This window comes from Siphateles boraxobius, unplaced genomic scaffold, assembly GCF_051911475.1.
Source record: "Siphateles boraxobius isolate OS27281-9 unplaced genomic scaffold, OSU_SipBor_1 50, whole genome shotgun sequence".
Classification (NCBI taxonomy): Eukaryota; Metazoa; Chordata; class Actinopteri; order Cypriniformes; family Leuciscidae; genus Siphateles; species Siphateles boraxobius.
The window spans coordinates 2,054,173-2,074,572 of NW_027509142.1; the positions used below are offsets into that span (position 1 = coordinate 2,054,173).

Consider the following 20,400-nt stretch of genomic DNA (forward strand, 5'->3'; position numbering starts at 1 on the left):
AGTAAAACAAATCACAAGCCATGTGCTAAAACAAAACGAGATATGAACACACAGCCAATGAGAAAAATCATAAGCCATGTGTTCACAAAAAACATGAATACATGAAAGCACACAGTTAGTGTTGAACACAAGCTGTGTGCTACACAGTACAGGAAAAAAACAGGAGTGTCAGGGCTCTGTCACAAAATCAAGAAATAGACTAGACAGAAGTGACAGAACCCTGACAATATGATGGAATTTTTACAATCCTCTCCGTCAAAATGACCTCTGGCTGGAGTGACAGCAATTGAGTGGAGCTGTATTCATCCATGGCACCATCATTCATTCCATGGCACCAAGTAGGCGAGCTCAAAGAACTCCTCCACATATCTTCAATCGGGCGGCCATCTTGTGTCATTGAAAGGAGCAAAGTAGCTGGGTTGTGTGTCTTTTTACAATCAATTACTTAGACACTTACAAATACACTTACTAATTACAAATAATTACTTAGACACTTTGTCCTGACAATGTTTTGCTTAAGTGTTTTTTCATTAATTGCTAATGTGACCACAGGCTGAACAAAATGAAGCATTGCTTGGTAACTGGTTCACCAAAATTGGTATTATCTAATTGTGTACTTAAAACAGCTGATAGCTATTCAACCTAATTCATCTGTGAGACAGTCTAAGGGATTTCATACTGAACCATGTGAGGCAAATTTCAGTTAAATCTTTCAATCATTCCTTCTCTTTCTCCTTCCTCTTCTCTTCCCTTGACTTGTATGTTGTTTTCTTCCATGGAAATTGGCACTTCTGTTGATGGCCAACGGCAGAAAAACCACACCAGGTTTAAAAAAAATAAAATAAATGGTAGTATTACAGTTTAAAGCCAGATGAAAGGAGTGATGCAGTTTAAAGCCCAATATCTGTGATGTAATTCCAGCTAACATTCTGCAATCACTTTTTAACTTATAGTGAATGAATCATCAGGATCAGCATACATTACTAAACTAGTAATTTATAAATTTTCCTAGGGCTATAATTTGATGTCGAAGCATGTAGCCTAATATTCTTTTTGTTGCACACAATTGTTATTGTCAATTGAGAAAGGAGTGACTAAAAATTAACTAGACTAGAATAAAACATGAAATGGTAACATTTCATTTTGATGGTCCATTTTAGACATTCTACTAAGTAACTTTGCAACTTCATGTCAACTAACACTCATTAGAATATTAGTAGACTGTTTATTTAATATCTGCTTTATTTTGATGCTCCACCATCAGAGACATTCTGACTAATGTCTTTGCAATAACATTTCAACTTATTCTACTAACCTAACAGTCTACTATTATTCTATTGAGAGTTAGTTTACAAGTTAGTTGACCATCGAAATAAGCGTAACGCATGGAATTATGGCCAGTTCATAAATATTTTATATCAGTTATTTTTTATTCAAATAAAGGCAAATAGTTCCATGATATATACATATGTTTATATTCATATTTAATTGATCAGCATTCGTTTTTTATTCAGGCAATGACCCTACTTAAAAAACAAAAAACAAAAACAAAATATATTTAAAATACATGTATGAGTTCATACCAAGTATACTACAAATCCATTAACATTTACTGACATATAACTTGAGACTGGTATAAATATTATACTTACACTTTATTTGTAAGACTTTTTTACTGCATAATGCACATTTCTTAATATTAATCCTAAAATGTTTTTTAACATCACTATTAGTAAGGATAGTTGGTAACGGAATACAGGCTCTGGAGAACGGTGAGTACAATGATAAAACAGAACAAACAGGGTGAAATGAGATGGCAAATGTAGAAAATCACAACAACCAGAGTGGATGAGGAATGAAACAGTCCAAACAGGTTAGTTGCAACACACACAACTTGATGATAGCTGAAGATGATGATAATAATATATCTTATCTTTGTAGGAGCTGAACAGACGATAATGGAGAAGAAGGGAATCCAGGGAAGGCGAAACACAGATCAATGGAGTATAACTGCAGGGTATTTATATTACGAACATACTAATGTATTTGTAGTATACTTAGCATAAAATAAATGTATTTCAAATACATTTTGGTATATTATTTTTCAGTAGGGCAGAATGGGGCTGAATTTGTATGAAAATAATGTCAAAATTAGGCTTCATGTTTGTTAAGCAAAATTAAATATCTTATTTAATTGATTAGATTTTAGGGTACAATATAGCCTATCCTATATCTCAGAAGAAGTAATTGATGTTTAAAAGACTACTGGCATCAGTATAGGCCTCAGAGATGATGGATTTCAGTGATCCAAATCTACGTCAGACAAAGCAAGACAAGCCGCCAAATCAAGTCACCTTTATTTCTACAGCGCTTTATACAAAACACATTGTTTCAAAGCAGCTTTACAGTGATTTTGTGATTCAGTGAAAATTATGATTCAGTGATGCGAACAGAATTCAATTCTGCTCTAAAAGAGCAGCTCTAAAAAGACAAAAGTAAACAGTCATTATTCAACTTATTAAGCATTATTCAGCAGCCACCAAAAACTATGCAAAGAACCCCCCCCCCCCCCCCCCCTTACTTGACGTTATCTATTTTCCTAAGGATAGACATAATTCTGTTCTATTGCATATACTTCGGCAATATACTACTTGAATGTAAATTCAGGGACAGCACAACATTCAAAAACAGGTACGAAAGCTTGAATTCAGCAATGAAATTTGGCCACATGTTTATGGCTTGCAACTCAGATAATTAAAAAAAAGCACTACAGACAACAGTCCTTAGGCAAAACACATGGCTATTTCATCTCACCAAATCCTCATATAAAACTGCATCATCACTTAACAATGCGGTTTGTTGCATTATATTTTCTGACCTTTTAAAAATGTGCTTGCGCATGAATCTTACAGATATCTGTTCAATGTGTAATGCCATAATGCTCAAAGAGAATTGAAGCTGCAAACATTCAGTTTCCAACCTTGTCATGCTTTCAAAACGAGAGCACTTTTATCCCAGCAAATTTTGCACCACCGATCTGAACCTGTTTTAAAACACAGCAGTGCACGAGGTATAGCTTCATTTAGCAGGTTAATAAGATCCCGGATTCATCTATATTTAGTTGAGCCAGTGGAAACCATGCTAAAAGCCCCGTGGCTGTCCCATTGCTCTTCTCTCTGCACAACGCGATTGGCACTTTTTTATAGCTCCGTGGCCTGAATAACCAGATGAATTTAGAAAAGGAAGACTGCTGCATTGCTTGGATGTTATATGCTCTTTACATGCCTGTGTTTTGTTGCAAATGCAACTACACATTTTTTGCGTGTAACAATTTAAAGTGTGTTTGTATCCTTCCTCCATTTTAATGAAAGCATGCAGGCGCAATGCCTCACATGGTCTTCAATGATGCAAATCAAATCAATAGGGAAACAGCTGACAGCACCACAGTCCTTCGCATCTCTATAAGCTGACCTGAGGTTATGTGCTGGTGTTTTCTGTCTTCATTAGAGCTCTTTCCACCCCCAAAGCAGCCTTCAAGTTGTGTGCACGCATTCTTGCACGAAATTCAACGCTTTTGTTATTACACATGCTCATTGCTTAGTAAAACCTCTGATCCTAAATAGTAACCTTCTAGTAACTAGTCCTGTATGCTTGTGCTTTGATTGATAATGATTGGTATACCTGAATATTCTGGTTTAAGCTTCGATCAACAGCATTTGTGATATAATGTTGATCACCACAAAATTGTGTTTTCACTGGTCTTTACTTTTCTTAAAAAGCAATAATCTCGGTTTCAGGGTAGGCAATTACAACGGAAATGAATGAGGCTGATCTTTAAAAAAATCCAATAGTACAGAGACATAAGATGTAGAAAATATGCATGTGAACATGAATTTAGTGTCAAATGATTACTTACTAACCTGAAATATGAAACATTATATCCAGTTTTATAGATCCAAAAACAAAAGCTTTTATAAAATGATACGCTTCACATATTTATTTATTTATTAGTTTATTTTAGTTGAATCAACAAGTGCTATCAATTGAGCTAAACTTCCTTTAAATTGTGTGGCTTATTGTGGGAGGGTAATTTAGAAAAAATAAGTGTTCAGAGTTATCTTCTTTTTTTTACTTTCTATCTCTGTACATTAACATTCTGTAACTCAATAAAATTTTGATTACAAAAAAAAATGGTATTGTTTATTAAGGAAAGTTATGATAATATTATTAAAGGGACAGTTCACCCCAAAAAATGTAAATTCTGTCATCATTTACTCAGCCTTAAGTTGTTCCGAACCTGTATGAGTTTCTGTCTTCTGCTGAACACAAAAGAAGATATTTTGAGGAATATGGGTATAACAAAACAGGTTGACTTCCATTGTATTCTTTTTCCATACTATGGAAGTCAAAGGGGCCCATCAACTGTTTGGTTACCAACATTCTTCAAAATATCTTCTTTTGTGAGTGAAAATATCTTTCTTCTTGTCAGAATAAAGAAACTCATACAGGTTTGGAACAATTTGAGGGTGAAGAAATGATGACAGAATTTTCATTTTTTTGTTAACTATCCCTTTAAGTGAGCAGGAAAATCCCTGACACTGACAGAGGGACCTGAACATATCTACAGATCAGAATATGATAGAGGTATCATAGAACTCTTTTTGACTTAGACCTGTAAGATGTGCCCTAGCTAACCACTCAATTGCATGCATGTGTTTGCGTTTCTATACATGTGAGTGCATCCATAAGCATGTGTCACATTTTTCCTGGCAAATGCATCAAGAATGATGTTAATATGGACACAAAAGACTCTCTAAAGGAGTAGGAGGACAGTGCAATGTTACTGGAAAACAGTTAGAAGAACCGAATTCAATTACCTAACCATTACAAGAGCACTAATGAAGTCTTCTCAGATCTGCAGATAGTCATTAGATTCGAGACCCCATTCTCTCACCTCAAACAAGGGTGGATGGCAACATGCCGTTAGGTGTGTAATAACACGTTGCTTGAAGTTATGTTCATGTCAGATATGATCTGAAACATCACAAGAACGAGAATGAGTCAAAGACAAAAGTCAAATGAGCAAATATTTAAGGCTTATAATCAATCCAATAGAAGTGACTCAAACACAAAAGCCAATGTAAACATACGGTACATAATAGCTATGATGACATTTTGAAATAATACAATTTCATGTTGGATTACTGCAAGTAGATATTTTGACAATTAGTCTGTTCTTTCAGTTTGACATGCAAAGGGTATAAAGCATGAAATGGCTCAAACATTTTAAATTAATTCACAATCTATTATACAGTATAAATAAGTTCTTGGCTCACATGATTCACATCAATCTAATGTTCCATTACCTGCAGCTTTGAGTGCACAGGACGAAAATTACTACACCTGCGCCTGTTATCTTTGGACCTTGGACTTTAAAATGTTAATATCAATATGTTTTGCTGTATAAAATAAAAACCCAGCCAAATAGTCAGACTACAGACACCAGGCAGAAGAGGAGCTGTTTTTCTTCTAAATGTCCAGGGTAATGTGCTCTACTGTTGAATCATTTTGTGTGTTAAAAGGAACAATCCCTGAGTGCTCAGAGAAGTGCGAATTCTGGGAAACAGTCCAGTGAGCGAGAGGAAGACAGAATCAAACAAACAAAAACTATTTTCATACTGACACATTTGGACCTGTGGGAGGTTCACCTATGACACATACAGATAGATAGATAGATAGATAGATAGATAGATAGATAGATAGATAGATAGATAGATAGATAGATAGATAGATAGATAGATAGATAGATAGATAGATAGGTGGATGGATGGATGGATGGATGGATGGATGGATGGATGGATGGATGGATGGATGGATGGATGGATGGACAGACGTTATATTGATAGTTAGGTTAGATAGACAGATAGACAGACAAACAGATAGATAGATAGATAGATAGATAGATAGATAGATAGATAGATAGATAGATAGATAGATAGATAGATAGATAGATAGATAGATAGATTGATAGATAGATGATAGACAATAGGTGGATGGATGGATGGATGGATGGATGGATGGATGGATGGATGGATGGATGGATGGATGGATGGATGGATGGATGGATGGACAGACGTTATATTGATAGTTAGATAGACAGATAGACAGACAAACAGATAGATAGATAGATAGATAGATAGATAGATAGATAGATAGATAGATAGATAGATAGATAGATAGATAGATAGATAGATAGATAGATAGACAATAGATGGATGGATGGACAGACGTTATATTGATAGTTAGATAGATAGATAGATAGATAGATAGATAGATAGATAGATAGATAGATAGATAGATAGATAGATAGATAGATAGATGATAGACAATAGGTGGATGGATGGATGGATGGATGGATGGATGGATGGACAGACGTTATATTGATAGTTAGATAGACAGATAGACAGACAAACAGATAGATAGATAGATAGATAGATAGATAGATAGATAGATAGATAGATAGATAGATAGATAGATAGATAGATAGATAGACAATAGATGGATGGATGGACAGACGTTATATTGATAGTTAGGTTAGATAGACAGACAGACAGACAGACAGACAGACAGACAGACAGACAGACAGACAGACAGACAGATAGATAGATAGATAGATAGATAGATAGATAGATAGATAGATAGATAGATAGATAGATAGATAGATAGATAGATAGATAGATAGATAGACAATAGATGGATGGATGGACAGACGTTATATTGATAGTTAGGTTAGATAGACAGACAGACAGACAGATAGATAGATAGATAGATAGATAGATAGATAGATAGATAGATAGATAGATAGATAGATAGATAGATAGATAGATAGATAGATAGATAGATAGATAGATATGAGCATCACCCCACTGACTATAGATGTTTTTATTTGTCCATTTTTTTTCTCTAGGCTATATATTTACTTCCTTTTTTAGGCTACACATCATAGAGTAGGCTATTAAATGTGTTGATACCCTTAATGTGATATGCTGTGTTCCGGTAATAAGGTTATAGGGTGAATCTCCTGGTTTCAGAACAATGGACAGCTCCGATATATTGTCCTGCCTTTTAATCTCAGGTCACGCACGTTACCAGCTTTGTAAAAACTAAACGGCATCATACTGAACGATATTCTCGTTCCTTGTGGCGTCAAACTCGATATCAACGTTTCAAATGTGAATGAAAAATTAAATATAGCATATTTATGGATCTGCTGTTATTCTTACACTCGTCACACGTCCAAGCAAATAATTGCTATCCAAACTCCACCCTTCCCCAAATTAACTAATGCATCATTGCGGGTATATGCAACATGGAGAGGGTTTGCATGAAGATGAAGTCCCTGCTGCGCTCCAAATGTCAATCACAGTGACGTTAGTGCTGGTCCTTTCATCCTTATGGAGGAGGGGACACATGCTCTCATTGACATTCAGAATGTAAGTCCGCGCCTTTGTCTACGATTGCATGCTAGAGACAACCAATGCAGAGACAACCGGAGTCAACCAATGCAGCGCCTACGTGCTTTTATTGGTAACATTTATACCAGATTTGCGTGTGCAGGGTGCTAATCTAACTCATCTAATTAAAGCTTGATCACCCCAAATTAGGTCAAAACAAAACAGTAAAGGGTCCTAAGAGCAAGGTGTTTTTAGTTAGGATCAATATCGGACAGCGCATTAACAAAACTGTCATATGTGTCATTTTGTTGTACCTTTAGGTGTCAAGTTAATCACAGAAATGTTGGTGTTTTTATAAAAAAAGACAACTGTTGCGACAGATGAACTTCAACTGATTGGGCACAATCTGCTTTATAATTCACATTATGCGTAGCATAGGTTGCATACAACTGATTTGCTCAGACACTAACCTCATTCATGTGCTCCAACATAAGAATAATTGCAAGAAATGTCAATAAGGGTTTTCATTTAAGGTGTGCACTTTTCTCCGATGCGCGTTTCCATACCCCTCCCCTAAACGATGGGCATCGGTGACGCGCGTCTGGGGTTCATGTTTATGTCTGTCAGGTTTCCGATTGGGCGCCGTCGAGATGTGTGATGAGCATCCGCGCGCCGTGGGCGGGAGCAGTCATGTTTATAACCCACAGTACGCGCGCCGTGGGCGGGAAGAAGTCTTGGATTGAGAAAGTAGCGATTCGAGAGTGAGGACGCGCGCGGCAGCGGCGGGCGGCTGTGGCTGACAGGAGCTCGTGGAGGAGGCGCGGCTTCCACTGCCCCTCCACCTAAACAGCTGTATGGACGACCACCTTAGCCTCCTCCACTCGCCACCGCCTTCCTCGAGCAAGCACCGGGGCAACAACCTCGTGAACCACGGATACACCGAAAACGAGCAGGACAACATGACAATTGTTGCTTGCGACAACATGCTGGAGGAGTCGGCAGCGCTGCCCGGGCACCAGTCGCTCGAGCGCTACGAGCCGGACCACGAGTGTTGCGAGAGAGTTGTCATCAATATCTCGGGCTTGCGATTCGAGACGCAGCTCAAAACCCTGGCCCAGTTCCCTGAGACCCTGCTTGGCGACCCCAAAAAGAGAATGCGCTACTTTGACCCTCTCAGAAACGAGTATTTCTTTGACAGGAATCGCCCGAGCTTCGATGCCATTTTGTATTACTATCAGTCAGGCGGGCGCATACGGAGACCCGTGAACGTGCCCATTGACATTTTCTCCGAAGAGATACGCTTCTATGAGCTCGGGGAGGAGGCCATGGAGAAATTCCGCGAGGATGAGGGCTTTATAAAAGAAGAAGAGCGTCCTTTGCCCACCAATGAGTTTCAGCGACAGGTGTGGTTGCTGTTTGAGTACCCGGAGAGCTCGGGTCCCGCCAGGGGCATTGCGATCGTCTCCGTGCTGGTCATTTTGATATCAATCGTTATCTTTTGTCTGGAAACGTTACCCGAATTTCGGGACGACAAACACGAGAAGATGGTCGCCCCGCATGTGAACGGAACTCTCCCGTACTTCACGAGTCCTTTCTCAGACCCGTTCTTTGTCGTCGAGACTCTTTGCATCATCTGGTTCTCTTTCGAACTGCTCGTCAGGTTCTTCGCGTGCCCGAGCAAAGCCACGTTCTCCAAGAACATCATGAACATTATTGACATAGTGGCCATTATACCCTATTTCATCACTTTGGGGACGGAGCTCGCTGAAAGGCAAGGGAACGGTCAACAAGCGATGTCCTTGGCTATTCTCCGGGTCATCAGACTAGTGCGCGTGTTCCGGATATTCAAACTCTCGCGGCACTCGAAAGGACTCCAGATTCTAGGGCAAACGCTCAAAGCCAGCATGCGCGAGCTGGGCTTGTTGATATTCTTTCTCTTCATCGGCGTCATCTTGTTCTCGAGCGCTGTCTACTTCGCTGAAGCGGACGATCCTGACTCGGGCTTCAGCAGCATCCCTGATGCGTTCTGGTGGGCGGTGGTAACCATGACGACCGTGGGATACGGCGACATGCACCCGGTCACCATAGGGGGCAAAATCGTGGGGTCCCTGTGTGCGATTGCGGGCGTGTTAACTATCGCTCTCCCAGTGCCAGTCATCGTGTCCAATTTCAACTACTTCTACCACAGAGAGACTGAAGGAGAGGAGCAGGCGCAGTACCTACACATCGGCAGCTGTCAGCCTCTGTCCTCCTCCGAGGAGCTGAAGAAGACGCGCAGCACCTCGTCGCTCAGTAAATCGGAGTACATGGTCATCGAGGAGGGCATCAACAGCGCCTTCAAGCAGCCCAACTTCCCCGCGCAGAACGACCAGAACTGTGTGAACATTAAGAAGATGTTCACAGACGTCTAGGCTTTCTAGACGCGTGTCTGCGCGATATGGCAACGCTCTAGGTCAATGTCATCATGACATTACGCAGATTCCCAGGACGCATAGGGAATGGTTACATGTTTTACGCGCCAGTCCCATGCAGTGTTTATCACCTGTTTGATTGAACCAATGTACTGTGAGGAGAAAGCCTCTGTCGGCTTTCAATATATTTGCTGTTTTTATACATTCATTCATGTAGGTAATATGTGTGTGTGGCAAGCCAACTTCACATTTATTCCTTAAACTAGTAGGCCTATTTGTTTTTTTCATTTTTAGTAGTATACATTTTTGATTTCTAGTAAGCAAAATATTTGTCATTGAATTATGTCGGGTTTACAGATGATCAACCATTCACTTCTGACTAGCATTTAGTTATATTTTTAAATCTTACTTTAACTGTAGATATTATGACAAGTTAAAGATGCAATTTTACCTAGTGGTGAGCTATAAAAATGTTACTACCTATTGGGATAGACATCAATGCATCATAGATAATTATCTAATAAATAAGTAATTGAAAAACTGGAACAAGTGCCAGCAACAATTATAATACATAATTAGAAGTGAATAGTTAATCAATTATCATCTGGAAACAATCAAGATGCTGCTTGTTACTTAAGTGACAAGCAAAATAATAAGTATTAGTTTCTAAAAATAGTTTACTGGTTAAACTGAAAAGATACCAGTCACTATTAATTGACTCACTAGTAGTAAAACATGTCACACACATACACACACACACACACACACACACACACACACACACACACACACACACACACACACACACACACACACACACACACACACACAGATATGCATACAGTAAAAAGTTTAAAAAGTTTAGGAACATTACTATTTTTAATGTTTTTGACCGCATTTCTTTGATCAAAAATACAGAACAAAATTTAATATTGTGAAATATTATTACAATTTAAAATAGTGGCTTTCTACTTGAATATACTCTAAACTGTAATTTATTCCTTTGATCAAATCTGAATTTTCAGCATCATTACTCCAGTCTTCAGTGTCACATGATCCTTCAGAAATCATTCTGATATTATGATTTATTATCAATGTTGGAAACAGTTGTGCTTCATTGATGAATCAAAAGTTACAAACAACAGCATTTATTCAAAATAGAAAACTTTTCTGACAATATAAATCTTTATTATCACTTTTTAAAATCAATTTAACACATCATTGCTGAATAAAAGTCGTAATTTCTTTAAAAACGAGAGAAATAAAATACTTAATATAGTACATTGATAATAAATCATAATATCATAATGATTTCTAAAGGATCATGTGACACTGAATGCTGGAGTAATGATGCTGAACATCCAGCTTTGCAGCCTTGATGAGCATAAGAAAAATAGTAATCTTTCCAAACTTTTGACCAGTATTGATTAGCTTAAGCGGGGAAATGTTAAAACGGCTTGCCACAAAATCAGTATAATATCGTTGATGACACGTTATTAGCTAGTCTATTCAAATGCACTCATTGCATTGCATAGTCTACTTTGACATTACATGGAAACGTAGTCCAGTTTATTCGCACCAGAATAGGGAGAGAAGCGCTTATAATAATGCAAGAAGATAGCCTATTTAAAGGTGTTGTGTATTTTCTTACATTACGGACAAGTTTTGCTCAGATAGCATATCACTTGTTGGAATAAGTTTCTTATTTTGTGTGCTTCTGTTGTGTGTTTGTTGTCCCGTCATGAGCCCGTTCCTCCAGATCAACCAGTGAAAGATGCATACGATTTTAAATGTGAACTTGCTCTCCGTTTGTGCTATTAGAGTTCAGATCTAAATAGTTATCATTTAAGCACAAATTCAGAGACTGTGTGCCGATCACTGCAGTTCAAGACGAGAAGGAGGGGAAAGATCAAAGACTGAACGCGCTTTCCACTGGATAATTCTCATCACGTTGGAGTGATGCAGTCTCCATAGCGACGATAAGTTCCACGGTTCCATTGTTGCCATGACATCTTTTTTTTTTTTTTGGTTTCCTCAGTAATACGTCAGAATGATTTGAAGTCTGGCTGAAGATTTTGGTATATTGCTGGATTTATGAAATGGATTTGGTTTTCTAAGCAGAGGGCCAACACGATCAATAATATTAACTGTACTGGAGTATTAGGCCTATCTTCAAAAGACTATGGAGCCACGCTCTGGGATACTAAAGTGCAATACGTGAATGTTTCGTCACTGAATCGTTATAGACCAAACACAGACTGAAGTAAAACATGAATGTGTGTGAAGCAGAGCGCCTGCGATACACTGATCCTTCACAAGAGGCTGCTGTCTCTCCGCCAAACGCTCCGAGTCTCCCATAGGATTATGGACATCTGGCCTTGTCTTAAGAAACAGGTGAATCACACATTCATTATAATTCATAATAATTAACAATAGTTTGCAAATGCTAAACAGTTATACTTTTGTGTTGGTTTGCTGCTGCATGGACAAGTTTAATTTCTCATTTTTCATTTTATTTCTGCACAAGCACTGATGGGTTTCTTTTAATATATAGGCAACGAGATCCGAACGGCAAAGCTAGTAAAGCCATATTAGTCAAGGTATGGTGTTAAATACAAACGAATTGCCTTTTGAATAATATTTTATCCAAATATGGTCAATCCCGCCCCACCTTGGCTCACCTTGAGTTGACATTGGTTTGGAAAGTGTGTGTGACGTCACGACTGTCGTAGTGCTGCCACCTTGTGTCTCAATGTTACAGTGCCTTAATGCCATTTCCATTCAGAGTGACTGTTTTTATATTTCAAATATGTAAATAGCTACAATAAATATATGAGTGCTGTCAAATCGATTAATTGCATCTAACATAAAATCGAATGTTTTATGTTAAAAAGTTAAAAATAGCAATGTTTCCAAATATTTTGACCGGCTATATTATTATATACAGTATATGGCTGATGAAAATTCAGTTTTGCATCACATCAATAAATTACATTTTTAAAGTATATTGAAATAGAAAACCATTATTTTAAATTGTAATAATATTTCACAATATTACAGTTTTTTTCTGCTTGACAGAAGAGACTTCTTTAAAAAAAAATAGTAATGTTTCCAAACTTTTGACAGGTATATGCAAAAATATTTATGCAATTAATCACCATGAATTGATTTGTCAGCACAAAACATATTTATAATATATATGTGTGTGTGTGTGTGTGTGTGTGTGTGTGTGTGTACACACATATGAAGACTTAAGATTTTAAACCTCTAAGTCCATATGACATTTTTCTTTTAAATGAGTATTTTTATTCTCCTATGTTTAAATTCAGTAATTTCACTTTAATGGCAATAAAAAGTTATTGAAATGCCTTATTTTCATAAAAGTCACTGATAAGAGTAAAATGAAAACCATAAAGGTCCTCATTTGTAAGAAAAATGTTAGAACATTTTCAAAATTTCTTCTATCTGTAGTCCACACACACACACACAAACACACACACACGCACACACACACACGCACACACGCACGCACACACACAAGCACACACACACACACACACACACACACACACACACACACACACACACACACACAACCACACACACACACACACACACACACACACACACACACACACACACACACACACACACACACACACATACACACACACACACACACACACACACATACACACACACACACACACACACACACACAAATATATATTAGTACAGTTATTATAAATATTTCAATCAGTTAGATGCCATCAATAGATTTGACAGCACAAGAAAAAATTATTCTGTTATCCTAATCAAAATTGAATAAATAAATGTGTTTATTTTAATAAATAACGTTAAATATAACATATAAAAAGTATAACGTTATGTATATATATATATATATATATATAGAGAGAGAGAGAGAGAGAGAGAGAGAGAGAGAGAGACGTACTTTATATACTATTAGAAAACAATAAATAATATATAACACATTATAAAAATGTATAATTTACTATAAGAATGTGAAAAAAGGTTTAGAATTCAGTTTTCATTAATGATGCCTAGTTTAATGCTTTTTAAATACGTTTGTGTGAAAGTCATTCAAAGGAAAAAAGAAAAAAAAATCCCAAATGAAAATAGCATAAGCTGTTGCACTTATCAGTTCAGATATCATTTCACTGACAAATCATACTGTATCATACTGAAATCTGTCAGTCTGGCCCGGTCTAGTTGCATGTGAAGGTCTTCTCAGTTGAGTGGCCTGTTATTCTGACACATCAGATCAAGTAAGAATAGCAAAAGAAATCTAAGCCCAGACTCTAGATTTCATTTATGACCCTGAACAATTGCGTTTTAATGCAGAGAGACGTGCAAACCGCTATCCATCTGATCTTCTGCAACATTGCGCACGTCATTGCAAGGAATCTAGGACAAGCTGTGTTTCTTGGGGAGCGTTGGAGAGCTCTTCTGCACGGCTGTCTTTCTCTATACTATAATTTGAGCCAGTCTCATCCTGTCTGCACACACTTTCCCATCTTCTGTGGACATTAATGTGTCCTGTGCGACTCTCTTCTTTGACTAGTTTAGCCTCAGAGACATGATTCTGCGCTTTTAAAAGGCTTTGCTGTTTTCGCCTGTCATGTTGCGTAATAGACCTGAATGAAAGTCCTCGTGGACCACATTCAGGACAAGCAAGATCCACTTCCTGATTTTAGGTCAGGTCCGACGACCGTGAAGAAACAATGTGCTGAGTTCGGTTCACACTGTTATTGACACAGTGTTGATCGTTCTGTAAAATGCTGCAAAACAGGACTTTCGATATTGTGTCTAATAACACATTAGGATCGCTTTTTTGTGAATGTAACTAATCCTGCACTATTTTTGCGAGGTGAATGATGCCCAACATCAGATCAGATGCTGTAGACATACATTGAAAGAGAGAGCAGAGACATATTGTTTTGACTTGATTATCAGGGTGTTCTAGGTGAACACTTACTGACCCGTCTAAAACGGGCCAAGCAACCGTCCAGAACACCCTAGCATTGGCTCAGATTTTGTTAGTTTCAGTATTTTGGTCAGTTTTTGCTGGTTTCTGCATTTACCTAGTAAAATGTGACTTTATATCTCCCAGTTGCAACTTACAATAAGTTTAATTAGTTAACATTAGTTAACTACATTAGTTAAAATGAACTAAGAATCAACAATACTTCTACAGCATTCATTAATCTTAGTTAACATTAATTTCAACATTCACCAATACATTATTAAAATCAAATGTTGTATTTGTTAACATTAGTTAATGCACTGTGAACTAACATGAACAAACAATGAACAGCTTTAGTTCTGCTTTAGTTTAGCATTTGTATTAACTAATTTAACAAAGATTAACCAATACAGTAACAAATGTATTGCTCATTGTTAGTTCTTGTTAGTTAATACATTTAACTAATGAACCTTATTGTAAAGTGTTATCTTTATTTCTAATAATTGTGACTTTATATCTCACAATCTGATGATATATGATATATTTAGACCACATAGTGATCTTTATAAATAAATGATTATTATTATTATTATTATTATGATAACTGTTGCCTCACAGCAATAAGGTCCCCGGTTCGAGCCCCAGCTGAGTCAGGAGTTTCTGTGTGGAGTTTGCATGTTCTCCCTGTGTCTGCGTGGGTTTCCTCCGGGAGTTTTAAAACATTAACAAATAGCAATGTGTCCAAACTTTTGACTGTCTTTATTATATCTGACCGTTGTGGCAGCCAGTTTTCTACAGATGTGCACCAAGAAAATTTACCAAGACCTGTGCCCTCAAATATTACTGATCTTTCCTGGTTACTACAAACAATTCATGTCTGTTTTCTTTTTCTTTTTTTGTCAGTTTTTCATGTAGTCTTGTTGCTCTTTCCAGTCTTGCACAGCAGTGAGGAAGGAGAAGGAAGTGGAGGAAGCTTTAACGGAGGCCGGATTGCCTGTGTGGACCCCAGCTTGCCAAACGTAGGGGCTCGTGGACTGTTCCCTTCTCCTCCACATTTCTAGGAGGAGGTGCCTTCAAAAAAACCCAAACCCCTCCAGGCTCCAGGCCCGATTCCCCCAACCGTCCCAGCTAGCCCGACCCGCCGCACCACTTGCCTTTTCTGTGTTCAGTATTCATTCTCTTTACCAAAAGATGGTGGTCTCCTGTGTTCATGTGCTGTTTCTGCTGCTAAATGTACGATTCTTAACTTCACGTAAGTGCTCCCTCACGGCGTTGTGGAGGGCTGTGCTAGTTACGCTAGCTCCATCAGCTGTCATGTGTCGTCTTTGACGTTGCTGTATAAACCGATAGTCATAAACGTGACGCCTCCTTGTCATTTCTGAGTGGTGTTGGTTACTCGTGGCTTTCTCTGGTCCCATCTGTTGGTGTGTCACATCACATGCCAACTTATATCATTCTAATGGCCATTATTTACATGTGGAATCCCTTCTCGTCACATCGCATTCATCACGCAAAGGTTGTTGTGTTGTGTTGATGCAATGGCCTGACTATTGCATCAAGGACAGTTTAGCAATAAGGCACTGTACAAGAGGCCAGGCTATATTGTGAATATAGTGTTTTTAGTGGCCGTTCCTCCACGGGACACGTTCTTGTATTCTGTCTATGCTATTTTAAAATCGTCGGCCTGTTTGTATGTGTGAATGTTGCGGTTGGATGATTTTGGCAGGTAGACGCTGTTATTAGAAGCCCATTCAGAGTAATTGTGACTCACAAATGCGACTTTATATCTCACAATTGATGATATTGTGACGATAACAAAATAGCTGCTTTATATTTCAAATTTTTGACTAAATGTTTTTCTTGTGGATGGAGCTTTATTTCTCTGACTTTATATCGCAGAATGTTATATCGCGAGTTAATTTCTCACAATGTGACTTTATATTTCGCAATTGTCATATCACTTATAAACGGTTCTTAGTTTAAACTGTATCTCATAATTATCTTTTTTATTTATTTCTTTTAAATCTGTGGCAGACAGTGCAGAATTAGCTTTGTTGTCTAGCAAAATATTTTTGGTCAGCAACATATAGTGCAAATATTGAATTACAAAATAGTGCAGAAAACCGCATAAAAGCGTGAAATTTATATTTTCCCCCTCTCTGCTGCCGTTCACTTTAAAGTTTGTGTTAGTTGCTGGTGATGGGTTTGACACTCATTATACGTCATTATAGTGCACAACAATCAGGTTTGGGTAGTAAAAACTCCATTCATTTTCTTCTTAGGGAAACTGATTTTCAATGATAATTTATAAGGACTGCCTTACTGGCTGTTAACTGATGGTATTATTTTTTTTAAATAATCATGTTCAACAGCAGAATTCATGGGGGAAAAACTACATTACCCATGATACTGTACAACAAATTCCACCAATCAGAGGGTTGAAACAAGCAAAATGTTAAAAGAGCTGTTTAGCTCCGCCCACTCCCATGAAGCACTGCGAATGTAATCGTGTCAGTCTCTACGATCTCAAAATACTGAAATGTTTATATGCATATTTTCCAATTAAGTTCAAATATATTGTTTTTATATAATCAACATTTGTAAACGAGTAGTTTTTTTATAATCCATCCTTTTTACTTTATGCGGCTTGCAATGCACCATGGGATTGTAGTTCTTTTCCTCACTAAAGCCACACAGTCTAAAGTACACAGTCTTGTACCTTTGTATTATTGTCAGATTTACAAAACCTTTTTTGCTTCAAGAAAGTAAGTGAGAGCTCCTGCTACCTCCTCTTTAACTCTGAATTATTCACAATACAGAACAGCTTCAAGTGCCTTATTGCTTCTGTAAAGTTACTTCATAATAAAAACATTAAGAACACAATTTGTCATTAAAACTCTTTTTATCAACGAATTAATCACGTGCCACCAGTCTGCTAGACTTACTGTCTAGTGCTAGTGAACAGGTGTTTGTGTCATGACAGTTACTATTGACCAATCCGCACCCAGGACTTGCAATATCAGTGTATGATGTTCATATATGGTGCAAAATCAGGATTACGAATGACTAAAAAGAATCCGCAATAAATCCTGGGAGAAGGAACACTGATACCCTTCAATGAAAATCAGGTGATTAAAAAAAAGCAAAAGGGGGGAAAAATATGAATCTGCAGTACTGTTTGTACTATCTCTTTTTGAGTTGAATGTGCCTTTGAAAAAGCCTGGCGTACTGTACATCTGCAGTGGCCCAGTTGCACGACCTTCAATACTGCAGAGAATCTTTTAGTCCAAGTAAAAGAAAAAGGACAGTTTTTCAAGATATGCACGCATAGTTCTCACCTTAAAGCATTGTTCTGTTTAGCTCTGTTTTATTTCATTTTGATGGGAAAATATTCATGCATTTATCTTTGAATGATACCTTGTCGCATTCTACAGTGAAATAGTATCACTAATGTGAAACGAGGGGCGCCACATGCCACTGCAGGATATGAGTCACCAGTGCTAAATACAGAGGCTCAGTGATTACTCCACATTTATCTAAGGTTATTTTATAATAATAGCCTTTGCAAACCGTTGTATTTCTTCTGTGGAACAAAAAAGGAGCAATTTGGAAAAATGAGCTGTGAATGTGACTGGAAATGTGTTTAACGTCTTCACACAAAGCCAGTGGTGGACAGTAATTAGTATTTTACTTTGTTTCTGTAATTGAAGTGATAGTTCACCCAAAAATGTAAATTCTGTCATCATTTTCTCGCCCTCAAGTTGACCTCCAAGTTGACTTCTAGTTATATTTCCATACTATTGAAGTCAATGGGGCCCATCAACAGTTTGGTTATAATAAGTTACCCATATTCTTCAAAATATGTTGTTTTGTGTTCAGCAAAAGAAAGAAATTCATACAGGTTTGAAACAACTTGAGGGTGAGAAAATGATAACAGGATTTATATTTTTTCTGTGAACTATCGCTTTAAGGACATTTTTCATGTATCAGAGTATTCTTATTTGTGGAAACTTTTACTTCATTACATTCCAAAGCATACTATCAGACTTTTCACTCCAATACATTTTATAAAAACATGCCGCTTCTAGTTATTTTGGACAGAAGAAATCATCACCCGCTTAGAGACGCAATAGCTGTGTCTGATTCGTGCACGAGCTGATTCTGATTCTTTTCAATAAACCTGGTTAATCGGTTCGCAAATCGCACTGAACGATTAATTCGTCGTCCCAATCAATTAATCAATTAATTAATTATTATGCGTCTCAATTCAGAGGCTGCATCCTTCAAAGGCCGATTGCGTCATAGGGCGTGATGAAGGCTGTCCCATCAAAGGCTCTTCCAAATGCTTCCTTCGTTTCCCGTGAAATGAAGGATACAACAGATGGATCCTTCATGGACTTCTTTATACCCTAGAATTTATTGAACGCTAGTGACGACAGGAGTCTTTATCTTTTTTAGAGAGAAATAGCCGAATTACACTTTTAAATGTAAATGTTGGGTTTCAGCTTGCTCAAATATCTATATAATAAAAATGTAAAAAAAAACAAAAAAGAAAAACTTTAAAGCAGTTCAAATGTTGACTTATATTTTACTTAGATGTGATTATATATAGTATATACTCTTTATAATATGCAGAAATTGAACATTGAGAACGTATTTAGACAGATTGTGAAACCTGTTTTGTTTTCAGACAGTTTAATATAACTTAAAAAAAAAAGTCCAGTACAAACATGACTATCACTCATCAATGGCAGCTGTCACAAATTCTAGGTGAAAAGAACAATCCTCCGTAGGCTAGACCGTCCCATTTACCAACACTCGGTCTGACCTTCGAAGAATGCAACCTCTGGATTGGGACACAGCCTTCGAGTCAACACAATAATTCAAATGATCCAGTCAGAGCGAGTCTCCAGTTAACTATTTACCGAACACACAAGTCTGACTCAAAATTTTATATCTCAGTTTAAGATGATATAAAAATAGTAGGCCTATGTTTGCATAGCAGTCCTCTTAAAATGTTACCGGTATTGTTTACCCAAAAATGAAAATTTTGTCATAACATGTTCACCCTTACCTGTATGAGTTTCCTTCTTCTGATGAAAACAACTTAAGATATTTTGAAGATTGCCGGTAACCAGACAGTTGATGGTCATTGACTTCCATAAAGTCAACATTAAACTCTGTGGTTACCAACATTCTTCAAAATATCTTCTTTTATTACTTGCAGATCGATAAGTGTATGCATAATCTTCCTTATTGACTAGCCACTTGACAATCCATAATAATTCATAATCATGTCAAACTGTTGTATCTAATTTAAGCTCTATCTTTGTGTCTAAAACATTATAAGCCCAAGACTTTAGAAGATTTGGAATAAAGCACTTGGACCACTTTTATTCTACTGTTTTGGTGCTTTTGTTACTTTTTTGAAGGTTAATAGACACATTTCAAGCGCATGGAAAAGAGCGACTAGTACAGTTCATTCTCCTTTTGTGTTCCAACGAAGAAAGAAACAAATACAGGGTTAGAAGCACAGGAGAATCTATTT

General features: G+C 37.3%; 1 protein-coding gene across 3 annotated transcripts; it reads left to right on the forward strand.

The window, feature by feature from the left end:
* Positions 1 to 664: 664 nt before the first annotated feature.
* On the forward strand, positions 665 to 17,735 carry LOC143712716 (potassium voltage-gated channel subfamily A member 3). 3 transcript variants are annotated; one of them, XR_013195052.1, is made up of 4 exons: positions 665 to 687; positions 1,734 to 1,873; positions 1,942 to 2,017; positions 15,786 to 17,735. XR_013195052.1 is itself a non-coding variant. In XM_077204707.1 (2 exons), the coding sequence occupies exon 1, from the start codon at positions 8,309 to 8,311 to the stop codon at positions 9,863 to 9,865; it is 1,557 nt and encodes a 518-aa protein (XP_077060822.1). In that variant the 5' UTR covers positions 8,178 to 8,308; the 3' UTR covers positions 9,866 to 12,259; positions 15,786 to 17,735. The 3 variants fall into 3 exon arrangements, 1 of the variants encoding a protein (XP_077060822.1); XR_013195051.1 differs by lacking the exon at positions 665 to 687 and adding an exon at positions 741 to 825; XM_077204707.1 differs by lacking the exons at positions 665 to 687; positions 1,734 to 1,873; positions 1,942 to 2,017 and adding an exon at positions 8,178 to 12,259.
* Positions 17,736 to 20,400: the final 2,665 nt, after the last annotated feature.